Source organism: Mesoplodon mirus, assembly GCF_964341445.2.
Source record: "Mesoplodon mirus genome assembly, chromosome: 12".
Lineage (NCBI taxonomy): Eukaryota > Metazoa > Chordata > Mammalia > Artiodactyla > Ziphiidae > Mesoplodon > Mesoplodon mirus.
This window is the reverse complement of record NC_138988.1, coordinates 81,992,190-82,012,525: the sequence shown is the minus strand read 5'-3', so window position 1 is coordinate 82,012,525 and position 20,336 is coordinate 81,992,190. Positions and strand designations below refer to the sequence as shown.

The window sequence follows — 20,336 nt, the reverse complement described above, 5'->3', positions numbered from 1 at the left end:
ATTAATATTAAACAAACTTTCAATGAGAAAGTTCTTTTCTTCTTCAGTGTTTATTCTTCCACTTTTTCAGATCAATTAACATCGAAGGTAGACTTTGGGTAAAACGTATAAAACTAATTTATAGTAGCACAAAGTTCTCAAAAGTTAAGAGAGCACAACTGCACCGATCCATCCATTCCCGCCCATTGGAAAGCAAGCTCCCCGAGGGCAGGGTCTTTGCTGCATATTCCTAAAAATCTGAACCATGCCTAACCCTCTCTAGCTCTCAATGAATACTTGGTTAACCGTCCATTCATTATCATCCGTGCGTGCCGGCCGGCACCGAACCTGCGCTGCTCTCAGCCCCCCAGGGCCACAGCCCGCACCTCCGGAAGCATCGAGCTGAGCTGCCCACCCCGCGGCCTCCGCGGCCCTTCCCTTCCCGCAGAGGAAGGAGCGGCCGCCGAGGAGTGGGAAACCCGGGCCCACTTCCTGTCCGGGTAGGGCCGTGCGTCCTTACGCCCCTCTGCCGGCTCCCGGCCGGGAGAACGCGGTGGGACGCGAACGCCGGGCAAGGGGAACCCAGCCTGGCGCACCGCCCTCCGGCCCCGCCCCCGCCCCCGCCCCCGCCCCGCCCCCGCCCCCGCCCCCGCCCCGCCCCGCCCCCTCGCGTCCCCGGCGGCGAAAGGGTTAAGCGCGCGGGGGGCGGGGCCCGAGCGAGCCAGGCGCGCTGAGTGCGGGCCGCGGGCGGCGAGGGGGCTGCGCCGGGGGCGGTTCCGGACGGCGGGGGCGGGGGCGGGCGGAGGAAGGGGGCGGGCCCCAGAAGTTGTTGGGCGCTGGGCCGGCGGCGGGAGGGCGAGAGGGCGGCAGGGCGGCGGGCCGGCGGGCGGAGTGGGCCTGGGCTCGAGAAGTTTGCGCGGCGGCTGGTGAGCGCCGGGTGCGGGCCCCGCCGGCCGTGCGCGCCCGCTGCCATGGCTTTCCGCCGGAGGACGAAAAGTTACCCGCTCTTCAGCCAGGAGTTCGTCATCCACAACCATGCGGACATCGGCTTCTGCCTGGTGCTCTGCGTCCTCATCGGGCTTATGTTCGAGGTGAGCGACAGCGGGGTGGGGAGCGTCCCTCTCGCGCGCCGCCCGGCGTCCTCCTGCGGGTCTCCGGGGTCCGCGTCTGCGCCCGGGCTCCCGGCCGCCGTGTCGGTCCCCCGCACCCCCGGCTTTGTGCACTGTGTGCCCTCGGCCTCCTAGTCAGCCCAGACACCGCCGCCAGCTCCGCGCCGTGCTCGCCTGCCCTGCCGCCCTTTTGGGCACTTACCGTACCCTGCAGCTCTCCCTGCAGCCCCGAATCCTCAGCCTGGCCTCGAACCAACCGCAGAGCTGCCACCCGGCCCGCCCAGCGCGGGTTCCTTTCTGGTGTCCGGGAGCCAAGCCCGGAGACTCCCAGACCCGCAGTCATTGCACAACTCCCCTTCCCAAGCCGTGGCTGCTAGCTCCTCTGGGCTTTTCCAGTGGGAGGGACCCCGGCCCTTTTCCTCCTCCCACTTGATTTTCGGGGTCTTTTGCATCCTCCGCTCTGGGCCAGACTCGGGGTGTTCACGTGTGGCCCTGGCCCCATCCCAGCAGTGTACTTCTGCCGTCCTCCCGCCACCCTCCCCACCCCCCTTTTTCTTTTGCTCTTGCCCCAAAGGCCAGTCTTCATAAACCCTGTTTCACTCTGTGAACTGTTCCTTCAGATCCATCTGTGGTGGACCCAGAGCTTCTCCTGTGACAGGAGCAAGGCGCGGGCCAGGGATACCCTCTGCTTTTAGGGGAAAGGTGATTCTCTCAAAGCTATTCGGGTAGGGGGAGACGACGGGGTCCTGCTCAGGACAGCTGGGGCAGGCCTCATAGAGCAGGGAGTTTTAGTAAGCCCGAATGGGGTCAGAATCCAAGGGGGCCGATGGGAAGGATTCCCTACTCCCGACAGCCAGAAAAATGTGATATTCACAAGTGGGGAGAACTGGCAAACGCTGAGTGTAGGACTTGCTGTGGTCTGTCTTGTCTCAAGGGTCAGATACGTGAGTGACACTTCGTCGGCAGCTTATCTGCATTCTCAGGAATGGGTTAGGAAGCTGTAACTCTCTATAAATTGCCTTGAAGATGGAAGATTCCTGGCGTGGCTAATTTCCTCTTCTGTGTCCGTCTCTGGGTTCCCTATCTCCTCTCTAAGGATGACAAGGGCCCTGCTTGGTCAGTGAAGCTGCCCTCAAGCTGGGGACATTCTTGTGGTGGCCGAGTCAGCGTTGGATGTCTGCATGTGTCCTTGGCTGGGCCTCAGGGTCTGCAGGCCTCCTTTACAACTTCCACCCACCCCGACAGCTCTCCTGATGTATCCGCGGCGAGGGCTTTGTCAAGCCAGGGTGGTCCCCGTGTCACAGTCCCTGCTCTGTCACTAATCTGACGAAATAAAAAACAGATGCAGCCTCAGTTTCCCCATCATTACAGATTAGTAAAACCTGTCTTCCTCACGGGGTTATTGTGAGGTTTAACTGAGATCACGTGAGCAGCAAAAGCCATAACAGGTTCTACCAATGTGAAAGCAGGTCGTTTGCTCCTGAAACCCTGTTATTGTTGATCGTAATAGCTTAGCGGGATAGGAGAAAACTGTTTGGTCCAGCCAGTGCTCTCAGTGTCTCCTTGCTGTCCTCCATTCTAAGAGGTCTCCCAGTGCCTTGTCACCAGACTTGAAGGGTGTGGTTGGAAAGACACACGTGACAGCTGTAGCCCTCACAGCCAGCGACGTCTCTTGCATAGCCTGGTGGGTCTCTCTACTGTGTCTCTGGCATTCGTTAAGGATGGTGGCTCTACCTGCTTTTACCTTTGCTCAAAAAGAGCTGCCGAGTATTTGAGCTCGGTACCACCTTCCCTCGCTGCCTCTGGTCTGGTGGAAAGTCCTATTGGTTAAACCTGGCCGTCCATGGGAGGTGGAAAGTGCTAGGAGCCCTTAATCCCAGTACATGACAAGAGGAAGGCCCAGGGTGGGAAAAAAGACCCCGAAAAAACTGCCCTGCCCTCCTCCCCCTCTTGGGATTGGACTGGGGAGTGTGGAAAGGGCCAGGGCTGAAATGCCTGCCTCACGGCTCCCTGTCCCACCACCCTCTTCTGGTAGAACCTTAGCCCCACAGCATCTGTACGTACAGGACAGGTTGTGTCCTCAGGAAGGTGCACTGGAGGTACGTTGTGGGTCGGTGCAGGCTGGTCTGGGAGGAGGAGGGACGTGCCCAGACCTCCCTTATGAATCACGTGTGTTCTGCTGCACTAGGCACACAGTAGGTCTTCATTGTCTGAACCTACCAACTGACTCTCCACAGAGACAGGTATTTGGGGGTGGGGACTCAGATTTCTGGAACTCTGCTCTGAGCAGGACCTCAGAGAAACACGTGTGGGCATCCTCACCGTTGGGGTAAACCAGCAAGGGACTTACTAGCTATCACTCAGGGTCATCTGGGTTCTTCCCTGGAGGGGTGGTGTGTGTGTGTGTGTGTGTGTGTGTGTGTGTGTGTGTGTAGGGATGCAGATGGTGGGGGGCAGGCCAGCACTTAACACAACTCGCTTTTTCTTAGGAGTGAGGACGGAAGGAGAGGGAAAGGGGAGGGGAAGGCAGGGAGAGAGGATGGCAGGCTTTTGGGTTTCTAACTTGGGCAGGGCTAGGATGCCTTCATTCAGAAGCTGAATCAGGAAAACTCAATTATAATTCTTCCCACAAAGAGCGAGTCTCCTGGCTACTTCTCCCTCTGGGGTCCCCTGCCCAGCCTCTGCCAATGAGCTGGGGCCCTCTCCCCCCACCCCAGCCAGCCACAGCCTGGCCTTTGCATCTTAACTGGTCTCCACTTCTTCCCTGCCTCGCCCCTTCCCCAACTCACTGGTCAGCTTACCAGCATTCAGAGGGGCTTTCGTTCCCCCGCAGGAACCCCAGGACTTTAGTTCTGTCCCCTAGGAGATGATGACTCCAAGTGCCTTCCCTTGGGATCACTTCCTTTGGGGAACACACATGAAAGGGTTGCCCTCCCACCTCCGTTTGGTTCAGTTTTGAACCCTCCTGGGGTTCCTTCTCCCATTTCCGAGGCCAGGGGCAGGCTCTTCCCCCTGAGCCCAGGTTTTCTTTCCATCCTGCGGGCTGTTTGGAATAGAGCTGTTCTGTGCAGCCACAGCACTTGGCTAAAAAATGTCAGGAATGTGGAGCTTTATTTTCCCCCCTCCTTCCCTTCCAGCTTTCTCTTTCTTGACTCTGCTGGGGAGAGGTGGTGCAAGGGGGATTTCTACTCCACACTTTGGTCCTTCAGGCCTGTCTGAGGTGGAGCCCGGCCGGAGCAGCCTCCAGGGTGTGGGCAGCCAGTGAGGTGTGTGTCAGATTTGAAAGCCGCCTCCCCTCTCCTTTCCCTTTCCAATGTCCTGTTCCTTTGGTGCCACGGTGCCACGTTTCAAACTGAAACAGGCAGGGGGAAGAGAGAGGAAAAGGCGCTCATTAGCGAGAACAGAGAATGAGAACAAGGGGGCACATCCAGCAGAGAGGAAGCCACTTGTACATTACCTACAAAGTGTCATTTCGAGACAGACTTTTTCTGTTTATGGCAAAGCTCATTTGCAGGCGCTGCTGGCTCTGCAGCACGGAAATGGTTCTGAAATTCTGGGCCCGTCCTTTGGAGGTTGGGTTCCTGTTTGGTCTGTGATGACTTTAAGAATTTAGGACCCAGAGAACTTTGGGGGTAGTGGCTGGTTTTTGCTTTTTAATTGTTTTGGAGGCAGATGTGGTGGAGCCACCTTTTCTCCAGGAACTGCCTTCTTCCCGGTTGCTGACACCACGGTCGACTTGTCAGGGTGATGTGTTTGCAGCGTGTACAGTGGGAGCCCGTCATGTCACGACCTGGCAGGACACGGGTTCCGTGGCACCAGTCCACATCCTCCCAGGCATACCTGTCGACATCACAACCTGAAGGGAGGCTGCTGGTCCTGCTGGTGCTTGGCATTAGTGCTGTAAGACAGTCCTGCTTACATTCTGTTAGTACAAAGAGCCGTGCATATGGCACAGATGTACATCTGAGGGCAGATGTCGCTTTTACTTTAATTCCTAATCTCTTTAGAAGATGTTCTGCCAGCTGTTACAGTTCCTGACTTATGCATCTTCCTCTCCAGCCTCTGACGTGGCCCATCAGTGGCGTTCTAGAGAAATGAGTCAGGGGAAGCCGAGAAGGGCCACTTAGTCCCTTAGGTGCCCTTGTTCTGTGGTTGGATTTTTACCCGCATTTCAGTGATCTGAACAAAAGAGCAGAGATTTGGAGCTAGTGTTCCTCCTGGTCCAGCCTCAAGTGTAAGTAACCCTGTCCTATGGGATGTAAGGGCACCTCGGTGATCCCTGTTTCTTCCTTTGGCAAAAATGTGACATCCAGAAAGCTGGTGTTTATCAGTGAGTGAGTTTTTAACCCTCACAGCAGGATGAAGGTACAAATGTCCCGCCCTGGCCCTGGCCCACGGGCGCTTAATTGATGGTCTCAGCAACCACGCTGGTGGCCACTGTTATTGGCGTCATTGCTGGGTGTGTGAGAACACCTTCCACCATCAGACTGGCTTGAACTTCAGTTTAGATAAGACCTGTTTTTTCCATGAGACCTTTCCCCCAAGTTCTCCAGTGCCAGCCGTCTGCTCCAAAGCGGGCGATCACTCTGCCCTGGGTGCCTCTTTCCCCTGCTCCACAGAGAACATCTGTTGTCCCTCTGCCATCCATCTTATTGGAAGGTGGGCTGGGGGTGCTGGAGGGTCTCAGAGCTGCCGCTGTCAGCTGCCCCACCAGCTCCGTCGGTGCCACTTTCCTCTAGCTCCCTCTGTTGTCTGCACCCTCAGCCGCTGCTTCTTGGGGGCACTGTCCGGCCTGGTCACAGCAGAGTGCCTTAGTCCTGCCTGTGAGAATCGCATGTGTTGCTATGGAGAAAACTTCACTCTGGCAGGCACGAGCTCCTTTCTGATCTGCCTCGTAGTGGGCAGGGGCCCCAGAAATCAGTCTGTGGCAGAGCTGATATATCTCCCGTTCCCACCCTGATAAATGCCTCAGCTGGAGGGTTGATAAGAGCGGATTAGAGTTCCCAAACTACAGAAGTGCTTTCTAATCAGCCAGAGTGCTATTAGCAAGCTTTGGTGGGAAACTTTACTGATACGGATCTCTTCACCTTTTCATCCAGCGCTGTGTATCTGGTGTCCATTGGTATCTAATGGTTAAAGAAAAGGGGGCAAAAAAAGGGAAAAGAAAACAGTAAAGCTACTACCACGGCTCCTGACACAGCCCTTCTCATTTCACGAGCAGCCCTTTGTCTCGTACACAGCCTGTTGCTTTGCCTTGACTTACCTCAATGTCTCAAGTGTCCCCAGTGGAAGGAAACCCAGCCCAACTTAGTCACCACTGGTTAACATTGGGAGTTGACTTTGCGGTTTGAAGAGTTATGCAAGCAGGTCTCCTGGACAGTGTAGGTTCACACAGCTTTCCTGCGTGAAGGAACGGAGCCCGATTGTGAGTGGGGGACTGGGAGGCCCCTGGAGGGAATTTGGGGGCACGCAGGGTTAGGTGAGCCGCTGCTCTGTGGCTCTCTGCCCGAGCCACGTTGCCTCTTGACAGCTCCCCTCATCTGTCTCGAGGGGTTGGGAGCATTTTCCATCTGTGAAATGCTTTACTAGCCTCACCCTGTAATCTGGATGGTTTATGGGGGTTGTCATACCCATCCAGAGCCTGGCTTCTAGAGGAGAGACTTGGCCAAGGACCATCCGCTCCGAGTTAGAGTTGGAGCCAAAACAAGAAGTCAGCCACGTCTGGCTCACATTTAGAGCTCAGCCCCGATGCTTCCACCAACCGGGGCGTCTACAGAATGTAGCCACAGGCCGCTTTATTTTTCTCTGTCTGAGTGGAATCTGTTTATTACCTGGAAGTAATGTCTGCGGGTCATTGTTCCACTTGGAGGCTTTTCTGTCTGGAAGAGTCGTTGCCATTTGCAGTGACTCCCTGAAAGATTCCAGAGAGTGACCCAAATGTGTGTATCACACGTGACCGTGGGCGAGTGGGCAGAGGCTTTACCTCCTGTTAAAGTTACTGCCTGCTGTTAGCCTACATCTGCGTGAGAGTTGCTGCTTCTGGCTGCTCTATCTTCATTGCCTGTATCATCAAGTGAATATCATGACCATAGCTCAAGGGCACATCTTTTCTTCACGTTTTACAAGTCTAAGGGCTAAAAGGAAACCTAGACGTCATCTACTATGTTTACAGAAGAGGAAAATAAGACCCCAGAGGTTGGGTGATTTGCCCAGGACAGCAGAGTGAATTTCTGGTAAACTTGGGGCTTGAACTCACATCATCTGACTCAGGCCCAGTGCATTTTTACACATCTGCTCACTGGCTTTCCCGACGCTGCCTTTGAATGCCACTGTGTGTGCAGAAGCCTCGAAATTGACAGATTCTTCCTAAACGTGCTGTGTTCATTTACTCGGCAGCTGTTTGTTGACTGGGCACCTGCCATGTGCCTGTGTGGAGCTCTGAGAACGCAGATGAATAAGGTGGGGTCCCTGTCTTCAAGGAGGTCACGATGTGGTAGCCTAAAGCTGATAGACTGTTTGTGGATAGAAGTGAGGTCTTGAACTTGATGAAAGTGACAGGTGCAACTTACAGATCATTGGGCCTCACCCTCAAGCCATTGCCGTTGGTGGAGGGGGGAGTTTATTGCATAGAGACCCAACACCCTGAGTGGTCAGCAGGCAGAAGATAAGCATGGCAGTGACTCCTGGGCATCTCGTATGTCACAGCCTTGCGGGTGAGTGAACTGACCAAAGGCAGTGAGTGTGTATGTGTGTGCAAGGTGTGATTTCTGGCACTTGGAGGCCTTCACTGATTGGGACCTTGCTTCAGGTTCAGAGAACTCTTCCATAGGGTTTCTTAAGATTTTCAACATCAAACCCCAGAGGGATCTGTGATGTGCCTTTTGGGTTAGTGGGGGGTGAGAGTCACACCTGAGGTGAGAAAGGACATCATCCTCAGAGCCTCAGCTGTCCTGCCTTTGAAGAGGGTTTCTTAATAAAGCTCCTTAAGTTTTAAGGACAGAGTATCATTAGTTTAATCAGTTTTTGCTTTCGTCTTTATCATAAAGGTGCAGATACTCTGTGTTTTCACGGAGAATTTTAAAAAGAGACTTTTTAATGATGAAGACTTCCGTGGCTTTGGGGAGGGAGAAGGATGTGCCTACCTATGGGCAAAGCGTGGGGACGTAATGTATAGCAACATGCCTCTCCCTGCTCTGTTAACTTGTGCCCCCTTGCTTCGAGGAAAGCCCGTGACCTCGCTGGTTAGTTAACAAGTGTTTCTGGTCTGTTGTGCGTGCCCGGCGCAGTGCTGGCATCTTCGAAAAGATGGCATTGAGTGTCAGTGAGAACGTGGCTTTGGGGTGAGAGGTGACAGGGGATGTATTATCAGCTCCTTTCCTGAAGGTTAAGGGCCGTCTGGGGGCTCCTGACCTGGAGCAGTGATCCTAGGATAGGCAGGCCTTCGCTCCGTGATTCCCGGAGTCCTGCGGGAAGTCGCGGAGTCCCTTCACGATGCCCTGTTTCCTGTAGAGAAGGAACTCTTCTCCCAGGAACTTCCTCGGGACGTGGGACGGGATGGGGCTTTTCAGACCCAACACTTCTGGAGATTAGAGTGTGTTTGGTTTGCTCTCCGACTTTGTACTGGATCAACTTTTGCCCTCGATGGGCAGGGAATAACTTGTTTGTATGGATTTTGTGACTGCTGTTTGGAAGAGGGGGTGGAGGTGGAAAGGAATGAGGGATCACTGATTTTTTCTTTTTTGTAATTGCAGTTTGGTCTCTGGTTTGGCGTGACGTGCGGGCACGTGCTCCTCTTCCAGGGTCCCCGCAATAGAGCCCGGGCAGGGAGCTGCGCGGTGGAGGGGTGAGGACTGGGCCCCGGGGCCTCTGCCCCTAAGTAGCTGTGCGGCCCCTTCTCCAGTCTGGGCCCCGCTGCTTCCTGGGGGTGTCAGTTGCCCTGCGGCTCAGTCATGCCTTTCTAAGATGCTGATGCAGAACAGGGCTGGGACATACGGGTAACACTTCAGTTGAAGGAGCACCTTCCCCACAGCCACGTGGATTCAGGGTTAAAAAGTTGCCTCCATTACCTCCTGAAGTTGAGGTAGTGGTCTCAACTTCTGCTTTTGGTTTCATTTCTTATTTGAGTTGAAATCTAGCCTGAATTTGGGTTTGACATGTCATAGAGCTTAGTGGAACCAGTGGTGAGGGAGGAGAAAACCCATATGTTAGAAAGGAATCACCTGGGATGGGAGAGGGGGTGGGCTCGGTCTGTGACTTTCGAGCCAGAGGCCGTGTGGCCCCTCCCAGGCTGACAGAGGACCCGGGAAGAGCAAGAAGAGGTCACTGTCCTGGGCCGAACGGCCAGCGTGTGCCCTGCCCGCTCAGCGTTCGTCGCGCCGGTGCTCAGGGTGGTCCCGGGCCCTGGCTCGAGCGTGTGTGCACGTTCAGGGACCCGCTCGTTCCCTCCACCCCTCACGCCCCTAGGGGCTGGTTTATTTCAGCTCAGTAGGGTGAGCCCAGAGAGTGAAACGCCCCCCAACCCCACACCTACAGCAGCGTTCTTAAGGTGTTGCCCGGCCAGCTGATACACTCCCACTCCATCTGCAAGGCCTACAGCTCCTCTGCCCATGGGCATGCTTTCTGCCTCGAAATTATGAGAGGGAATTAACACCAGTACAGGGGGAGAGGGATGTCGTGGGGAGATGCATCAGCACTTAGTGACACCCTCCTGAAGCCTAGTTTCAAGTAGGAATTATCTTTTATGGTTAACGTTTGAAATGTCACAGTTTGGGACTCACCAAATGTAGGCCTCACCTGTGCCATCCAGTAGGCAGCCACAAGCCACACCTGGCTATTTATTTATTTAGATTAATTAATTTTTGGCTGCATTGGGTCTTCGTTGCGGCGAGTGGGGGCTACTCTTCGTTGCGGTGCGCGGGCTTCTCATGGCGGTGGCTTCTCTTGTTGCGGAGCATGGGCTCTAGGCATGCGGGCTTCAGTAGTTGTGGTGCACGGGCTTAGTTGCTCCGCGGCATGTGGGATCTTCCTGGACCAGGGCTCGAACCCGTGTCCCCTGCGTTGGCAGGCGGATTCTTAACCACTGTGCCACCAGGGAAGCCCACACCTGGCTATTTAAATGTAAGCTCATCAAGATGAAATGAAACGAAAGATTCAGTTCCTCAGTCACACCGGCCACATTTCAAGTCCCCAGTAGCGCTGAGATGGAACATTTTGATCATCACAGAAAGTACTGTTGGACAGCACTGGTCTCCACGTCGCTTCCTGAGAGTTTGTTTTTTGTTTGTGTAGTACTAAGTAATGAGGGGTCCTTGTGGTGTGGTTCTGTTAGGGACTGTTAGAGGCGTGGATTATAGAGCTGAGGTCGTGGGCCTGGAGCCACGTGGCCTGGGTCTGAATTCTGGTTTTCCATGTCCTAGCAGTGTCATCTTGGTAAGTTTTTTAATCTCTCCATGCCCCAGTTTCCTCATCAGTAAAATGGGGATAATACTATGTCTGAGAGTCGTTGGGAGGATTAGAAACATCAACACAAAATACGAAATGTTAGTACAGACCCAGCGCTCAGAAGATGCCTGTTGCAGGGTGAGGGCCCAGCGCTCGTTCCCCACCGTTCCTGTTACACTCGGGAGGTGTTGGAGCGCTGCCTCGACCGTGTGGGGCTCCCTCAGCATTTGGAACGCAGCTGGGAACGGGGTGCATGGAGAGGTCAGCCCCGTGCCCTGTCCTGTGACCTCAACACCGGGTGAGTCACTCAGGCCCTTGCTGACAGCCACCTGCACTCACTTTACGTACAGTTACAGGAAGCTTGGGTATCTGGTCCAAGGTTACAGAAGAAAGAACACGTTAAGATGGGAGCAGTGGCTGGGGCAGGTGGACGGTGGTGACCGACAGCTTGAGACTTTCTCCCGGAGGCAGTGGGGGTCTTTGAAGAGCTTGGGGAGGACAGTGGTGTGAGGCTGTGTCCCCTGTTCTGGAGATACGTGGAGGTGAGATTGGAGGTGAGTCTGGTCAGGAGGCTGTGGCACTGACCCCCAGGAGAACTCCCCCAAACCCCCAACACAATTTCAGTCTCCACCCCAACTGAGAAGTATGCCCCGGGACCCACACACCTGAACTCCCTGGTGTGCACTCGGTGTGGCAGGCACGCTGTGCGACCCAGCAGTTGTGAGGGTCAGACTAGGGCGGTGGGGGGTGGGGCAGGGAGGGAGGAGGGCTCCGCCTGGGCCCCGCTGTACCCCGAGGCTGCCCCGGTGCGGGGCTGTCCTTGAACACCGGTGTCTCTCTGTGCCACTGTGTGGTGCTGGCTTCGCGTGACTTTATCACCAGAGTGTCCTTCAGACTTATTCAAACAGTATGTTTTGCATCTAATGTGATTTCTGATTTTTTAAGAAGTCGGGCCTCAGCCAGGTGGAACATCTCCCCCGCCCCCCGCTTTTTTCTTTCGGCTGCATAAGCCGTGAAGAGGCTTATGCTCAAGTACGGCGGCCTGACCCGAGGAAGCTGGGTTTCTTCCAGTGTCAGAAGAGGTGGAGGGCGGGGGAGCTCCTCTGGGGAGGTTTCCTAGGGATGGGCGGGAATGGGGCTGCAGGGGGTTGACCGGGGACAGAGGAGGGAGGCTTGGCCTATGTGCAGCTTCGTTCACAGAGTTGCTGCCCTCACTGTACGTGCTCTGCCAGGCGGTGCTGACGGGGGTCATCGTCATTCTTTGACGTGTGCTGGACAAGGTGAGGGCTGGCTGATCTGCCGCGTGCCTTCCATCTCTGAGCTGGTGCCAGGCCCCTGGGAACAGAAGGAGGAGATTTGCCCCTTGTCTGATTTCTCACCCCCCTGGTGGAACCCTGGGAGTCTTCTTCCCGAGGCCTGTTGGTGATCACCCACGATTTTATTAAATCCCCCTGACCCCCAGTGCCTGTAGTTTACATGGTGTGCGAAGGAGGGCAATGCTTTAAAGCAAGTGCACGTGTCAGAACATACCCCCGTGGTCACTGCTCCCTTGCCTCGCCCCCGCGTCTGGTCATTAAGTCCCACCAGCGTGACCTTGTGCGTTGCTCTGTGTACCCGCTCGAGCACTGCTCTTCGGCCTTAGCTCAGACCCTGGGCCTCTCTCACCTGAACAGTGACAGTGAGTCCTACCTTGGTCCTCGGCCTGTTGTCTGGCCTCCCCTCTGGCCTCTCCTCCACGGAGCTTCCGCTGATGTCCTCAGACTCAGAGCTGGGCCTGGGTCTCCCTCCCTTACAGCCCTTTGGTGGTGCCTACCCGAAGGCTGGACCGCTCGGCATGGCATTCAAGGCTCCCCTGGAGTCTGACCAGCCTTTGTCCTCCACGCTCGGCCCGCCCCTGCCCTGACCCCTCATCACAAACCATCTAGTGGTTCCTGAACACTTTTCTTTCATGCCTCCCGTTTGTTTATGCACCCTTCCCCCATTTTCTCTCTCCCCCTTTCATTGGACTGACTCGAGCTTCTCCCTTGACGCCCACCTCCTGTATCGCACTGGCACCACCTGCCCAGAACGCTCTCCCTGGCCCCTAACGGAGTTCACACCTCCTTGCCACCTGCCTCTGCATTTCTCTCGTTTATTCATTGAGCCTGACTCGCACTGAGCATTTGCTCTCTGCCACGCACTGTTCTTGGGGCCAGGGTCACAGATGACGAGGCAAAGATGCTGCAGTCACAGAGCCCGGAGTCCTCTGGGAGGGGGCGGTGTCGTCGGTGCTCTTGTGTGCACGGGTACAGTGTGAGTCAGAGGAGGGCACAGAAGCCCCCGGAGCGTTGGGGACAGTTCACTGTAAACAGGAGAAGTTTGCGCTGGGCCTGGAGGCCTGAGGGACGCTGGCCAGGCAGATGGGCCGGGGAGAGGGTGTTCCAGGCAGAGCAGGGACCTGTGTAAAGGACAGAGAGGTAAGGGGGTGGAAAGTGGCTCTGTGTTGCCAAAGCTGGGGAGGTGCTTCAGGAGGGAAGTTATGGAAGATGCGTCTGGACGGGCAGGCAGGGCCGCGGAGGCCCAAAGTTTGGATTTGCTCCTCAGCTTAGGTAATAGGGAGCCACTGCAGATTCCTGAGCATGGGCGTGACTCCGTCAGAGTTGTACCAGGAAAGTCACAGGCAGAAGGGACAAGGCTGGCTCCTTGCACTTGCTGTGAACACCCCCCAGAAGGAAGGGTTGCTTCACATTTTCTCAGCGTCCCCCACCCCTCTGTGCCTGATACGTAGCCGGCGTGAAACAATCAAGGCTGGGCCAGTGCACACACAGGGGAGTGTGTCTTGAGCTGCCTTTCTGCTGCTGCTGGTGGTCGTTTGCAGCCTTTCCATCCATGCTTTCTTCTCTGGGTTCTCAGCTGCCCGTGAGCTCACTAGGAATGCTGGCTACTTTAGCATGTGCATACAGACGGAGAGCCTAGAATCCTGGCCTTTTTTTTTCTTTTTTGCGGTACGTGGGCCTCTCACTGCTGTGGCCTCTCCCGTCGCGGAGCACAGGCTCCGGACGCGCAGGCTCAGCGGCCATGGCTCACGGGCCTGGCCGTTCTGCGGCATGTGGGATCTTCCCGGACCGGGGCACGAACCCGTGTCTCCTGCATTGGCAGGCAGACTCAACCACTGCGCCACCAGGGAAGCCCTAGAATCCTGGCCTTTTAAAACTTAAAAAAAGAATGTTTTTTAATAGGTGATATTTGGCAATACAGTCACATTGTTCAAAAATCAAAAACATGTGAGAAGAATAGATTGAGAAATGTCCCTCCCCTCCCTCTTCCCATCCAGCTCCCTTCCCCTGCCCCCAGGTAACCACTTTTATTAATTTTTGCATATCCTTTCTAGGTTTTCTGGAAAGCCCCCTTTGCCCTGGGCAGGGTAGTTGCTCCTGCCTCAGCGCTCCATCCCCTGCACCTCCCCATCTCGGCCCTTACTGCCCCACCTCCGCCGTATGGAACCTCATCACTAGGGCAGGAGAAGGGCTTGTTCACCGCGTGTCTCCAGCACCCGGCCCAGCACTTGGCATTCCAGTGGTTTCCATGTCATATTCTTTAGGTAAAGAAGTGGTAAAGTAGAATCACCTATTGATAACCAGTTTTTTTTTTTTTTTTTACGGTATGCGGGCCTCTCACTGCTGTGGCCTCTCCCATTGCGGAGCACAGGCTCCGGACGCGCAGGCTCAGCGGCCATGGCTCACGGGCCTAGCCGCTTCGCGGCATGTGGGATCCTCCCAGACCAGGGCACGAACCCGCATCCCCTGCATCGGCAGGCGGACTCCCAACCACTGCGCCACCAGGGAAGCCCCTGATAACCAGTTTTGAAGGAATCTTTTTTGCATGTTTAATGGAGATATAATTCGTATACTATAAAATTCAGCATTTTAAAGTGTATAGTTCAGTGGGTTTTTTTGGTATATTCACCATGTTTCACAACAATCACCATTATCTAATTCTACATTTCCATCAGCCCCCAAACAAAGCAGTTAGCAGTCACTTCCCATTGGTCTTACCCCAGCCATGAATCTACTCTCTGTCTCTTTGGATTTGCCTGTTCTGGACGTTTCATGTAAGTGGAATCATATAACATGTAGCCTGTGACTGCCTTCTTTCACTTAGCCTAACGTCTTCAAGGTTCATCCATGTAGTAGTGTGTATCAGAGCTCATTCTTTTTGACAGCTGAGTAATATTCCACTGTATGCAAATGCTGCATTTCCTTTATCCATTCATCAGTTGGTGGACATTTGGGCTGTTTGCATCATACCACATGAATAATGCTGCCATGGACATTTGTGTACAAGTTTTTGTGTGGACATAATATTTTCAGTCTTCTTGGGTATATACCTAGGAGTGGAATTGCTGGGTCATCAAATAATTTTAATATGGGAAAGCAGCCGGCATGGAAGCTATATTGAACTATTTGTCTTTTTGGTCTGAGAGTTAAATCTCAGGGCCAGCACTGCAAATATTGCCCACTACTATCCAGGCTTCACACAGCAGCGCTGGCTTTTGAAATTTATATTAGGTGGACTGTGTCCCAGTGACCATCTGTGACCCAGAGGCAAATACTTTTGGAGTTTACACAGTAGGATATACTGAATTCTCACCACGTGCACAGTGCCACCTCTATGAAGATGCCGAAATAGAGGGCACAGATCTTGCCCTAAAGTCATAATTCATTTGAAACAACCTAAATATCTGTTTATATTGAACCAGTTAAGTAAATTATAGTATAGCCCTATGCTGGAATACTCTATAGCTGTTTAAGAGAGAATAAGGTCAATATGTATTGACATGGACGGATATCTGAGGAAAAAAATAGTATATAGAGCATGAGTCCATTTTAATAAAAAATTATGTTTATATATGCAAAATCTGGAAAGATCACAGCAGACTGTCAACATTGATTGTCTTCAGGAGGTAGTTTATGGAAGACTTTAGCTTTCAATGTTATATCTTTCCCTTAAAAATTCCTTTTTTTTACAGTAGGTAAAAAAGTAGCTTTTCCTTATTTTTATTTAAAATTTATTTTATTTTTATTTATTTTATTTTTTACTGCATTGGGTCTGTTGCTGCATGCGGGGGCTACTCTTCGTTGTGGTGCGTGGGCTTCTCATTGCAGTGGCTACTCTTCGTTGCGGTGCATGGGCTTCTCATTGCAGTGGCTTCTCTTGTTGCGGAACGTGGGCTCTAGGCCCGCGGACTTCAGTAGTTGTGGTGCGCAGGCTCTTGAGCGCAGGCTCAGTAGTTGTGGCTTGCGGACTCTTCAGCGCAGGCTCAGTAGTTGTGGCTCGCGGGCTCTAGAGAGTGGGCTCAGTAGTTGTGGCGCATGGACTTAGTTGCTCCGCGGCATGTGGGATCTTCCCGGACCAGGGCTCGAACCTGTGTCCCCGGCATTGGCAGGCAGATTCTTAACCACTGCGCCACCAGGGAAGCCCCGTTTGTAGCTTTTAAATTCATTTAACACCCCCCCCCCAGTTATGTTTTGGAAAAAAAGGAACTTGACATAAGATTTCTTCTATCTGAATCACTAGATATCAATGTAGGATATAATACTAGATATCAGTGTATGACTAAATGCCAGATACATTCGTAGTGAATATAGTGGTCTTCCACACCGTGTAAGCCTGGAGGTGAGAACGCTTTTAGATTCTGGCAAGGGAAGCTTCATAAGAAGAAGAGTGGGACTTGGCTTGGGCCTTATAGGATGCTGACATTCATATAGCACTTTACAGTTTTTAGGGTCAAAGAAAGAAGTGTGTTGAGTGCTGACCTTGTGCCGAGCACTGCAGTGAGCGCTTTCCCTGTATCCTGTCATCCCATCCTCACTGTCACCCTTGGGGTGGGTACCGTGATTGCTCCCATAGTACAGTGAGAGAACTGAGGTCTAGAAAGACCAGGGAACCTGACCAAGCTTCCATTGGTCAAGAGGCCAGAGACAGAATTCACAGCCCACTTGTCTGATTTCAGAGCCCGAATCCTTACTCCATTTTAAAGGGGAAAAGACTGAGGCTGAGAGAATTCAAATAACTGCCGGTGATCACACAGGTAGTAAACTGGGGAGCCAGGTCTGCACTTAACGATATTCCAAATAATCCGTCACGTCTGTTACACTGATGTTTCCTGTTATGAGTTCCAGGCTGTTGAAATCCCCGGGGTTGGTAACAGGAGGCTGTAAGGTTCTGGGTCACAGAGGTACGTGAAACTCTTCCTTCCAGGCTCCCTTCCTTGGAGATTCGTACACCACATATACTTATTAAAGAAGCAGAACATCTCAGACCTATTGGCCATCTCTTTCCAGTAGGATTTAGTAACATCCACACATCTGCTCTGTGGAACACCACCCTCCCGTCCTATAAGGACATGGGAGTGAGGGAGGTTTGTGGACAGCTTTCTCTCTCTCCCCCGTAACAGGTGAGAGTGCCACCTCTAAGGTCTGCGGTTGGCAGGCTGTGGGGAGGAGTCCAAATTCTTGGGCGGATTTGGGGCCTCCTCTCTAATGCTTTAACACCAGGAAGGACCTACTGAGTGTCGTATTTGACATCTGTTTGTGACATTTTGTTTCAATGAATCATGATTCACTGTTGATAACAGTTACCTAATTAAACCCACCCCATACTTCAAACTCCAGTTATTCAACCCACACAATGCCAGATTTCATACAATGAGTATTAGAAGTATCTGAGTGCCACCACCGGTTTTTTTCTGTAATACATGCTATTATTGTTCTCTTTAAATTGTGGTAAAATATATATAACATAAAACTGTGTTACCATTTTAAAAAGTTAATTATTTTTAATTGATTGAAAGATTCTTTAAATTCTATAGTGCTTTACAATATTCAGAAGTTTCACACTCATGATTTCATATAATAACCCCATAATAACCTTTTTTTCCCCTACTCCTCTATTACCAATTTTCAAGTGTACAGTTCGGTAGCGTTAAGGACATTCACACTGTTGTACAACCACCACCAGAACTCTTAAATTTATTCCCTAAATATTTATTGAGCGCCTGCTAATTGAAGGTGCCTGGGACCTGGAGATGGTTGAGACAGGCTCTGTGCTCGGGCTCATGCAGGGAAGGGGTAAGAAAACCAGTGGTTACCGTTTAGTGTGGCCATAGTCATGCTGGGCTCTGTGCCTGGGGGTGGGGCCACGTTTCCACCTCATGCTGCAGGGCTCCCTCCCTCCTGGCTTCCTGTTGGCTCCCTGCTGGTTGGTTCTCACCCCATCACTCCCTGGAGTGGTGGTGCTACCTCTGCTCCCCAGAGCCCGGGGAAGAGTCGGGGATGGTGCCTGCGTGAGAGCCAAGCCCTAGAGCCACGCAGCCTGGGCGGGGCGGGTGGGAGAAGGGTGCTGCTGCCCAAGCCAGAGCTCTACCAAACCCCCAGTCAGCGGTTTGCCCAAGTACCGTATCCTAGCCCTTCCACCCGGCACGTTTAGGTTAAATAGACTGTCTTTCAGCTTGCAAGCTCTGCTGCCTCCAGGAGTGACTTCTGTGATTAGTCCTGAGTGCCTTCACTCCACTTTACTGCTAAAAAAGGACCGTGGTGACGTGGCCCAAGTCCCAGACAAGGGGCGTGTGTAAACTAAACTAAATAGATCGGAGAGGACTGGCTCTAGGGCACATGTGGTTTTGTGCATTTCCATGGTGACCTCCTGGAAGTGGAAGGCAGTGGTGGATTTCTTGTGTAGGTTTATTAGGACGGTTCACTCCCAGGCTCTCCTCCCCCTGGAAAACAGACTGCAGGTGTGAGGCTTGGCTACCCTCGACGTCTGGGTGGGCACCCCGATTCCCAGTGTCACGTTGCTAGATCGTGCCGGGCTTGTAAATACCATGAAGCGTGTACAGGTTGCGGGTGCAGGCTTTGCATTCACATTGCCTGGTTCTTTACCAGCTCCCACACTTCGCTAGATAATTTAAGTTACTCAACCGTACCCCATTTTTTTGGTCAGTAAAATGGGAATGAACGTAATTGTGCCCACCTCACTGAGTTTTTGGAAGGATCACGCGAGCTTATAGTGCCTGTACATACAGTGTTTTTTACAGAAAGGACTCCATCGGTGATTGTTATTCGTGAATATTAATTAATTCCATGACCCTTGCAGCCGTCATTAGGCAGCTACTTTTCTGTGCCTCTCATCTTCACGTTACAGTTATATATAGTCCTGGTGCATCCATGCCACACCAGACACGCCATCTGCGCTCAAACGCTGCTTCCTGGGCCACCAAGACTGCTAAGAAATGTGGAAGTGGAGGCCATTTGCTGAGGGTTTCTCCTTGGTGGGCTCTGAGCCCCCAGCCCGTGGTTCCGTGGGCTCCCTCAAGTGCTCAAGCCTCAGAATTACCCCTCACCTCTTCCCCTTCTTCTCAAAGATCACACGGCTTCAGACCACTGTCTCCTTTTCCCCTTGGGAAGAAAACTGTGAGGTCCAATGAAGTGGAGATCAGCTGCTTGAAATATTTTATACTAAGGCATGACCTCTCATAGCATTTTTTAAGATAATGAGGCGTTTGCGTTTTACGAGTTATTTTTGTTGAACGACTTTCTTTGCTGTTTGAATACCACTTTTATAAACAGATTTCTTTAGGCTCTCCCACTTAGCACAGTTGGTTTAATTATGCTTGGACACTATGGTTTTTCATGATTGTAATAAAAATGCACAGACCAAATTCTGACTTTTCCCCCACTCAATGGTATATCCAAATATTTCGAGACGTTAGCATTTTTAAAAGATGAGGTTGTTCCGAAATGCCTACCAGCAAGGGATTGGTTAGATCAGTTGAAAATGGTGACATAAATCTATATGCAGTGTCACAGAAGGATTTCCATCACGTATGGGTGTGCGTTTTTTTTTTTTTTAAGCAGGTTATAGAATGTCATGTCAGTGTGATCCTCTCTAAAAGTTTGGATTCGCTTTATTTTTATAAAAAGACAGCTGTAAGGATAATGATCAAAATATAGTCAGTGGTTTTGTTTTCTACGTGTGGTAGAATTTCAAGTAATTTTAATTTTTTTCCCACACTCGTATCTATCATACATGTATATTTTTTCAACGAAATATATATCGTTTTGCTAATCAGAAAAGGCACATTGAGGCTGTTATCATTTTGTAGATGTAAAGAAGGAAAGTTTGGATTGGTGCAGAGCCTGTTGCTTGGAGAGCAGGAAAGTCGAATGGAGAAATGGGGGGAGAGAGGCTGGACGTGGAATTGGGGTGTGTGTGTGTGTGGGAAGCTGGAGGAGGGTGTCCGCAGAGTAGCCAGGTGATGCTGTAAAGATATGCTCGTGCCTGGATCTTAGAGGTGTCATTCCGACCTGCTGTAAATAAAAGTTTGCTTTTCAGAAGCCTTTTGAAGAATGGCTCAGAGGGTGAAATGGGGGTATTAAAAACCATTCAGAGAAGCATCTACAAACGCATTAAGAAAAACACAAGTCAGGATTGACCAGAAGTGGAAATGAAACTTCTCAGTTCCAGTTATTAACTGAACAAGTCACACGAACGAAAAGGCCTGTGGTGAAAATTTAAGCTTTTAAAAACAGCAATTGAAAAGTTCAAGTTTCAACCCTAACACGCTCGGCAGCCCATTGTTGCCCAGTGTGGGCCTGTGGAAAGGGGCCGCCCAGTCCATTTTTTGGGTGAGACCCGCTCGCTTTGGTTTCCAGAGAGCCTCCCCACCCTTCCAGGGTTGCAGAAGGTGGACAGGTGGTGGGGGGCAGGGCAGGATGGTAACGCCTTGGGGGAGGGGTTCTGGGAAGTTACGGGACTTGACTGCCTTGA

The 20,336-nt window shown here is 52.4% G+C and overlaps 1 protein-coding gene across 4 annotated transcripts in view; it reads left to right on the top strand.

Moving 5' to 3' along the window:
- The first annotated feature begins 824 nt into the window (after positions 1-824).
- Positions 825-20,336, top strand: part of TRAM2 (translocation associated membrane protein 2) — a 78,239-nt gene continuing 58,727 nt past the window's right edge. For all 4 annotated transcript variants that reach the window (XM_082638025.1, XM_082638029.1, XM_082638027.1 and 1 more), the window contains exon 1: positions 825-1,070. In XM_082638025.1, coding sequence (XP_082494151.1) covers positions 951-1,070 — 120 coding nt within the window. In that variant the 5' untranslated portion in view covers positions 825-950. The remainder of the gene's footprint in view (positions 1,071-20,336) is intronic.